Source organism: Botrytis sinoallii (assembly GCF_014898435.1).
Source record: "Botrytis sinoallii strain Bc 23 chromosome Unknown BSIN_001, whole genome shotgun sequence".
Lineage (NCBI taxonomy): Eukaryota > Fungi > Ascomycota > Leotiomycetes > Helotiales > Sclerotiniaceae > Botrytis > Botrytis sinoallii.
The window spans coordinates 4,251,320-4,260,368 of NW_024066028.1; the positions used below are offsets into that span (position 1 = coordinate 4,251,320).

The 9,049-nt window shown below is 45.2% G+C and overlaps 3 protein-coding genes across 3 annotated transcripts; all 3 read right to left on the reverse strand.

Moving 5' to 3' along the window:
* Positions 1-269: 269 nt before the first annotated feature.
* Positions 270-1,280, reverse strand: EAF02_000959 (uncharacterized protein; the record flags this gene model as incomplete). Its single annotated transcript, XM_038897007.1, has 3 exons — positions 270-765; positions 815-1,104; positions 1,158-1,280. 3 exons carry the CDS (start codon positions 1,278-1,280, stop codon positions 270-272), a joined length of 909 nt encoding a protein of 302 aa, XP_038763866.1.
* A 675-nt stretch (positions 1,281-1,955) lies between these two features.
* On the reverse strand, positions 1,956-4,062 carry EAF02_000960 (uncharacterized protein; the record flags this gene model as incomplete). Its single annotated transcript, XM_038897008.1, has 3 exons — positions 1,956-2,608; positions 2,801-3,754; positions 3,969-4,062. 3 exons carry the CDS (start codon positions 4,060-4,062, stop codon positions 1,956-1,958), a joined length of 1,701 nt encoding a protein of 566 aa, XP_038763867.1.
* An 860-nt stretch (positions 4,063-4,922) lies between these two features.
* EAF02_000961 (uncharacterized protein) lies at positions 4,923-8,800 on the reverse strand (the record flags this gene model as incomplete). Its single annotated transcript, XM_038897009.1, has 3 exons — positions 4,923-5,418; positions 5,466-6,536; positions 6,576-8,800. 3 exons carry the CDS (start codon positions 8,798-8,800, stop codon positions 4,923-4,925), a joined length of 3,792 nt encoding a protein of 1,263 aa, XP_038763868.1.
* Between the last annotated feature and the right edge of the window lie 249 nt (positions 8,801-9,049).

The window sequence follows — 9,049 nt, forward strand, 5'->3', positions numbered from 1 at the left end:
AAAAGTATCCAGTATTCCGGTTTTGCTTAAAAATCTGGTATTCCTATATAAAAAGTAATTAAATCAGGAAAATATTCCGGTATATCCCTGATTCTGGTATATCCCAGTTCGGTATAGCCAAGTTCTACTGTACAAGTTCAGGCACCAACGAACCCCTAAAGTGATCAAACCAAACGCCAAATAAAATACAGACACTAAGCAAGCCAGAATTCATGATCCTCCAAAGTCCAAAGTAGTACAAAAGCCACTATGGTATCAAGTCCTTAGATTTATTGGAATGAGACCTTGCCGTATTTATCCTCGACAGGTCTTTCATCGCCAAAGCAGAAGTAGCCTCGAGAACTTGGGGTCTTCGTATCTACACCTCCTTCACTTGCCCATTGCTTCTCCATTTCTTCTCTATGCTTACTCTTTGGCTTTCCATCTCTAACGCGCACCTTCTCGAAGAATACATAAGAAGCATAGTATGTAGAACTGGTATTTCCAGCACTCGGTCCCTTTTTACCTAAGAAATCATTCAAGACTTTGGATTGGATTTTCTTCTCCTCGGGGTAGGTCTTTGCAATTTCACGGAGAAAAGCAGCTTGTGTCACACCGGGTTCGCGAAGGAACGCACGTATCTTCTTGCGAACTTCATCGCAGCTATCATAGATAGGGACAGAGACCGTGGATTCTCCATCGAGCTTAATGGCGGAAACATCAAACTTCTTCACTTCTTCGGCTTTGCTGACCTTTGGCTTTTTGGGAGGCTTGACACCTTGTAGTCTGTTTTTCTATTAGTCACAAGACTGATATGAGAATCTGAGTGACTTACTCTCGTTTTTTGAAGAAAACAAACGCGTTCAAGTAAACATTGCTCTGATCTCCCTTGAATTTACCACTTTGGCCCATGAATGCACCGTAACTTCTGCTATTGGTGCCAATCTTTTTCTGAAATTCAGTGACTTTCATCTGACCGCTCTCGAGAAAGGTGCGAATTTTGCGACGAATTTGATCACAATTCTGATCAACGATGTGAAGTCTCTCATCATCACTATCGATTTCTGGTAGATCTTGTGCTTCTTCAACTTCGGAAGCTTTGCGTTTGTTATCCGCAGCTGGTTTCTAGTTATAGCGTTAGATTATGGATAAGGAGAAAGAGTAAGAGACATGATTACAGATGCAGGGGGTTTGACTGGAACCTTGTCTTTTGACTTTGGAGGGGGAAGGATTGGAGCGGGGGGCGTTCTAATGTTGCTGTCTGCAACATTCAAAGGTTGCTTTTCTGCTGTATCACTCATGATTAACCCTGATTGATAGTGATATTCCTTGTGAGGTCGTTTAAAATAGGTTGATTATCAATGTTCTTGAGCAAAGATGACAGGAACAAAAAGGATAAGATAAGGAGAGGGTGAGAGAGATGACGTTGTAAAACGCGGACGCGTAAATATGGTCATGTGACCACAACATAAATAGACCAAGCGTTCAACCACGATCTTCTCCTCTCAATTAACATGATCACCAAATGACCTCTATCTCTTAGCTGAACTATTATAATACCCTTTCCCTGTGAAGAGACATTGAACTTCCAAATCGAAGATTGGAGCTACAGCTTGATGAAGCTTATTCGACGAAGTATTCGAAGAAGAGCAGCAAGTTTGACCCTTCTTCAATGGGATCTTCACGCTTAGCATTCGAGGCACACGCTTCCACTCACCCATCAAAAACAAAGATTTATGTTAAAAGCCTCCCACAAATTTCAGATCCCATTGCATTGATACACGAACTTTCTTGAAATACGCGTTTGTCAGATTGGGAGTAAACTTTTGGAGACAGAGAACTCCACTTGCTTCACGAACAACCCAAGGATATATTAAGCTACGATCGTAATACTGCCAACTGTTCAGGCTACGCTCGACCCTCACATCTCTCTTCCCTTTCCACCTGGAATTCCCTCACCAATACCTAAACCCCCACTACAATTCATCCTTCACATCCTTCTTAGGGCCTCCCTTGAAAACCCTCTCACAAACCGCCGGAGTTCCAACATCCATCCGGTAATTACACTTCTCCATCTCTACAACCTTCCAAATTTCATCTTTCTCAGCACAAGCCAACACAACAGTCGTGGCCCTGTTCGGTCCATTCCAACAATGTTGCCCATTCTCATATACCAAAGTGGTTCTAACTCCCTTACCAAGACCCTTACCCTCGGCATCAACTTCTTCGTCAACTTCTATCTTATCAAATCGGACAAAGTTACCCATGCCAGTATTTCCGCCACCCTTTTTGGATTTTTGTGACGTCTTTTCCATCCAGCAGAGTTCGTAGTCATATTCACCCGAATCTTTGGATACACAGGAGCCTTTGAGAGCGCGGAAAATATCATCTACACCATAGTCTTTCTCAAGGTCGGATTTGAGATTAGAAAGGGTGTTCTGTTTGGCCCCAACATCATCGCTGACAGCTTGATAAGCATTTCTCGCATCTTGGACAGACTTAGACTCGGAGCCAGAATTGGCTTTATCAGCCAGAACACCATTTTCAATGAGGATGATACGGAGATCGGTGACCTTTTGGTGAACCCAGGTACGGATGGATTCTGGGAGGTATTCTTCGAATTTGTAAACTATTTTGTGTTAGTGATGATATGAACGATAAATAAGAATTCTTCCAATATAATGCTCCGCTGGCCCGTCGGGGAAAATTGCCATGGAGACCGACTGGCGGAAATAACCACCACCTTCAACTGCAGCAAGTTGTGGGTGTTTAGGGGCTCACTTCAAATGAAGGAGTGGAGGAAGGGTCAAAGATAACTTACGAGCATCGACATCGCTCTCCTCCTCATCGTTCTCCCAGGTCTCCCATTCAATCCCATCATTCTCAGCCTTAGCCGTCTCATCTACAGCAGCATCTTGACTTTCAGTATCTTCTGCTTCACTAGCATCCTTCGTAGCAGCATAATCCTCCCAAGCTTTGACCGCTCTCTTGACACCTTCGTCGTTGAAGTTAGGGTTACGCTCCTCCTTAAATCTTGCTAAAATTCCTTCAAGCTCGTTGACCTTATTCTGCAAAGCCACTTTCTTTGCTTGAACACCCGTCAAAGCATCTCTGAGTTCCGCAACTCGAGTTTTAGCCATTAATGCCAAAATTGAGACCTTGCTGGTCTTCCCCTCTGAGGTCTTGACAACCTTGCCTCTCTCCTTCCTCTCCACCTCCTCATATTTTTGTTTGAGCTCCTCTTCTTTTTTCTCCAATTGACTAATCTCCAGTTCCGTCCTGCCAATACTCATCTGCACATCTGCTCTCAGCCTCTGCGCTTCATGGACCAATTCATCCCTCTTCTTGTTGGCCTTGAGTTGTGCCTTCGTCCTAATATCATCTAATCTCCTCCACTCCTTTCCAATCTCTGCACATTTATCCGCACATTTTGTTCCACCAACATTCTCCCACTCATCACTCCCATCACAGCACAACTCATAATCGCAGACTCCATCATTTACATATGTAAAAGGAACATAAGTTGGTATATGACCCTTGTTCTTGCAGTAATATCCTGGCAAGGCTAAACTTGTGTTGTGTGGACTTGAACCAGTGGTGCCTTGTAATGGTTGAGGAGGGGAGAGTTTGGATAGATAAGTACAGGCACTCGTGCCTGGCTCGTCACTTCCATCTGGACAATCGCAGTAATCATCGTTTACTTTGGAGATTTCGATTGAAATGGAGGGGTTTGAAAGACATGTGAATTTGTCTGTTGATTTGTAGAATTTCGCAACTATGTAGCAAGAAATAAGATATTAGCTATTGGGCTTCCGGATGGAATTGTAACCTTTCCAGATAGACTACCTCCAACAGTAGTCTCCAGATGGCCAGCGAAACGGCATCTTAATTAGGGGGTTTGCTTATTCCAGTTGCTAGAAACGAAGACCAATGCTCAAATCGCCATTTCTTCGCTGCGCCTGACTCTCATATTTCATTTGTTTACTTACATTCAGGACCAACACCTCTTGGTCTCGAAGCTTCAGCCGCAAGGACTGAAGTAGAAATCGTGCTTAGAAGCACTAATGCTTTTGCTGCCACCATTCTCTCACAATTTCGAGACTCAGTAGGTAGGCAAGTTTTATTTTATGAAGGACAATATATAAAGAAATTGTTGAATTTATTGAACTATGACATTTAAAATAGGTAATCGAGATAAGCTTGAGTTCAAGCTGTTTGTGGGGTACAATGTAAAGATGCCAGCTTGCCAACTTAGCGAACAGACCTTCTATGTAACCTCAAACCTGAACCATCCAATATTCACGTCCGACTAGTGATCCAATCAATTGATCAAGTCAAAGTCAAAGTTGCACAATACTATCCCGAAAAGAGTGTTTGTTATCATCGAAACATATAGGTTTGTGTTCAATAATTGATGTTCTCACTTCCGTATGATTACACAAAAAAGTAATCTTAATCTCCATGATAGTGGGCAAGTATGTATCACAGTTTCATAATGAGTCCCAAGTAATTGTGTATGTTTTTTCAATTGTTTTCCTATGAATTCTGATGACGGCTCGAATGCGTACTGCATGAGCTCTATCCTCATTCGATACCGGTTCACCTACAAACCACCCAACCCACCATACCCGGCCAGCTCACTAAATATCCATCAATCCCATACCTAACAACCCAGTCCTGCTGCGCCATTAAGTTATCCCAATATGCTACATATTTCCTCCCTCCAATTTCATCGTCCCGCCTCCCCGTTGATATTGTTTTCCAAATTTTGGTATGAAACAAAGAGACACACAGTCGAATTCCTACTTTGCCGTTTCAAAAACTCCAATATGCCGCTGTCCTATTTTGTTGCCGCGAGGCAGATGTACAAAGAAAACAGTTCATGTAAAACATTAAGATCGAATAAATAGGAATTAACATGGCTTGTTACCATGATATCGCAATTAGAACATACTTCCATCCTGGACTGGTGTCAGTCCTCTGACACCTCCAAGTCCGGGGGAAAGATCTGGCATAGCCGGACTTGGCGCATTATAAGCCTTTTCCCTCGCCTGAACATTGAGATTGCCTCTCTCGATAGAACTTTTTCTTAATCTCTGCTTGTGTTTATCCCTGGGTGTTGCCTCTTCATCAGAGAAGGTGCTCATTTCTTCGTTACTCTGCGAAGACAATGGAATCTCATTTTTCTCAAGGTATTCTGAAGGGTCCTTTTTTCCCATAATCGCATCAAACATGGCTCTCGTCTGTCTTCTTCTTGGATTGACTGCTGGAATAGGTGGAGCAGTACTATTTTGAAGGCTCGATCCAGATGGAAGGTTGATTGTTGAGATACGAGAAGTGGATGATATGAAAGTTGGTTCCGAGATTTCGGACTTGGTAACTGACTTCTTGCGAGTAGCTATACGGCTATTTGCCTGAGAAGTTGTTGGAGTCGCTGATCTTGACCCAATTGGTGATGGATCAGCTAGAGAAGGTGTAGAATTTACTGAGAAAGGGGGTGGACAGGTGATGGTCTAGGTGAGAGACCAATTTCTAATGCATCACCAGTCTGGAGAGCATGCATGCTCTGTGGATCAAAGTAACTCGAGGGCTGTGGTTTGCTGTTAGTCCTGGGTCTCGAGGTCATCGCTGGGGATGGAAGTGGGGATGGGCGACCGGAAACACCAGGTGACAAACTTGGAGATGAACCAAGAGATAAACCGGACACGGTAGGTTTGAGCATGAGGCGAGCATTTTGAAGATCCTCAACGACCCCTTGACTCGACGTGCCCGTTCCCTCGGCCATTGCTTTAGCTAAATCATCCTTGTATCTACCATTGCGACTTCTAGATCGGCCAGAGGCATCAGAACCTGAACGATCACGAGAAGTACGGGATGGAGGTCGTGACCCGGAATGATTCGTACCTATACTACCCTTGCTCTCCCTGTTTGCATTTCGTTGGGAATGGGTTACCGGTGGGGGCTTTCTCTCTCTACTTTGAGCTCTTTGACGTAGTGCCAGATTACCAGACACATCATTCATTCCCTGCATTAGTCTTGACTCATAAGGATGCGCTTGTCGAGGGTCACTAGGTCTTGGATTGGACCAATTAATTTCATTGAAATTGCCGTCGCCTTTCTGTTGATGTCTCATGGCTATTTGATGCTCACGATCGCGTTGAGCGTCTCTCCGAGCTTGTCGAAAGGCCTTCATCTGAGGAGGTGTTGAAGAAGTAGCGACATTTCGAAGCATCTCCTCTTCTTCCTCCTTCCATGAGCTGTCGTCAATTCTTTGCTTTAGTGGTTGGGGAGGACCGTTTTGTACGACTGGGCTGCTGCCTATTCCGAACATCTTCATGGCTTTGGATTGACCAGCAGCTTCTTTCTGCTTCATTGCCAACGCACCAAGGCTGGCCTTAGTTTTCAGCAGTACAGCAGATCCTGGAGTAGGCGAAGCAACCTGACGCTCAGGCTGGCGCTCAGGCTCAAGCACTAGGCTTTTCAGATTTTCCTGAACCTGCCTTCGGCGTTGAGCAAGTTCATTTTTGAACTCTTGACGCTCCTGTTGGGTGGCTGAACTTCCATTCCTGTTGTGACGTGTTTCCATCTCCCTCTACCATGCAGCCTTTGGTGGAGATCCAGGATCGGCATTCGAATCCGTTGATTTTACTACGAGAGGTGCCGGAACAGCGCTGTTTAATTTAGCCAAAGGGCTTACTGGGGTTTCATCCCAGTCATTAATGTCCCATGGATTTCCTCTCTCATTATAGTCGCGAGACGGCTCTTCGACAGGATCAGAAGATGGATGTTCATTGAATCCCGACGAAGTTATCCCATATATGGATGAGCTGTCACTGTCAGATCGCAAATGTGAACGGACCATTCCACTCAAGCCAGGAAGCGTTGGAGAGTCTGCTGGAGATTCAGGTAGTCTTTCGCCATCATCAGGTGGTGTAGTTTTAATCTCCAGGGTTCTTGGGGGACTACTTGGGGGCGCAGGTAGTGGTTGTTGTGGACCTCGAGGTGCTGCGGTAGGTGGCTGGTAGGCTGGATGTTGAGATTCATCGGGTCGTGGTGTCATCAGTGGATCATTGTGATTACGGTATTTCAGATTTGGGAAGCTACGAGGCTGGGGGAGTCCCCATGGTCGACCCATCGGTCCTCCCTTGGTAGGAAATTCAGATCTAGTAGGAGATGCTACGGAGCGAGTAATTGGAGAACCCATGAATGGTGCTGAAACGGTTTCGCTCCCTGGAATTATAATTCGTTGTTGTTTTGGTGATTGTGGCTCGGGAGCGCGGTCTTTAGGGGGGAAATGTCTTTGATTAGAATGGCTTTCTTGCGTTGCACTAGAGTCGGTTCGAACTCGTGAGCCATGTTGTTGTCGTGGAACGAAGGGTCCCGGAGGGGAATGATTTCTTGGTGGCGGTGTCTCTCTTCCGTTCTTCATGTGAGCCAGATTTCTATTCTCATGATGCTGTTGACCAGACTTAGGGTGCGCACTGCCAATCATCATAGACTTAACGCGGTCATTGACTTGTGATGGTGGTGGGGCCTCATCATTTTCGCTGACTGGAGGACTCAAAGGAGGGTTCGAAAATCCATATTGTGATTTTGGCTCCACTCCCAAATGGGCGGACTTAATCGTTGGGCCGAAATCAAAGCCACTGATTGGAGACGGAAGATTATGATTAGGTGGTGGGCTTGCAGCACGTAAATTAGGCATGCTACCTTTGGCAAGTACAGGCTTGCGGTCCCACTTATCAGGTGCATTAAAGGAGGTAGCTGACGTTGGTGAATGCATTGTCAGCGGAGGTGTTTGAGCACCCATACCACGTTGTCTGGTCAAGGAGTCTATTCTGTTCATGGTTGAGTGCTGTTGGTCATGCACATGTTGGTCCAGCCCAGTTTCGTACAGTCTGCGCATTTTGGTTGCCGACCTTTCCATTCCAGAATTTGTTACAGAGCCTCCGGCTGAAACTGGTGTGTGAGATCCACTCAAAGATGGTGTACGCTGTGAAGTAACAGATGTTGCTGCTGTAGAAATCCTTGTGTTCACCGGCCCAGAAGAAGTGGTAGATGATGTCTCTCTATTACGATTGTATCCGACAAGTGGTGGTGAGCCTGCTCTCGAGTGCTCTGTTGTGGATACATCTGCGTTATCCTCATCGTCGTTTCGCTCCTCCCATTGTTGTTCTCTTTCCTTTTCCCTCAATTTCTGGAAAGCTGATTGACTAACGTCGCTTTCATACAATACGCGACCCCCGAGGCCAACCCCATCGGCGGAACTCTTCGATCCTGATGGAATTTTATAAATCTTTTGACGACCACCGAAGAGTACATTGCCCTCGCCTGGCTTTGGTCGACTCATAATGCTACCAGTGTGTAAGGATTCATCATCCGTACCATAGCCATCTGCGACCGAATCGGCCCTAGAAAAGGAAAATGGTGGTCGAACGGATCCATGTATTGAGGAAACCTCTGCGATATCAGAAAGACCGTGTCCTTGAAATCCGAAGTCAATCAGTTTCGAAGCTCGCTTGGGAAATAACACACTGTCATCACTGGCTTTACCGATTTTTGAAGTTGGGTCGTCTTGTTCTCGTAACATGGAAAAGCGAGCCGATAATCCATTCATCAACAGACTTGTTCGAAAGTCGTCCGACGATGGCAAAGCATTCTCAAGGTCCAATTCCAACTTTGGTTCCGGTTCTTCCTTCTTCTTCCCAAGTCTAAAAGTTTTTGATGGTTTGACAGCCAATGTGTGCTCGGTATCGCTGGACCCTCGACCTACTCCTTCTGCTGCGTCCTTGGCATCCTTCTTCTTACGGGATCGAAACATGATGCTCGGTGTTTCGCACTGTGATTTATAACTTTCTAATCCTCAAAGTATAAACCCGATTCTGGCAACAAAAAAAGTATTAAAATACAAGCTCGAGTGAGATCTAGTGAAGAAACTTTCCCGATTCTCGTTTCAATGGATGTCGCTCAACTCGAGATATCGGAAGGCAAAAAAATGACTCGAGACGAAAGACCAAAGTGTGAACGACAGGAAGAAAGTTGGGGAAATGGAAGATAAGCTGTTTTGACA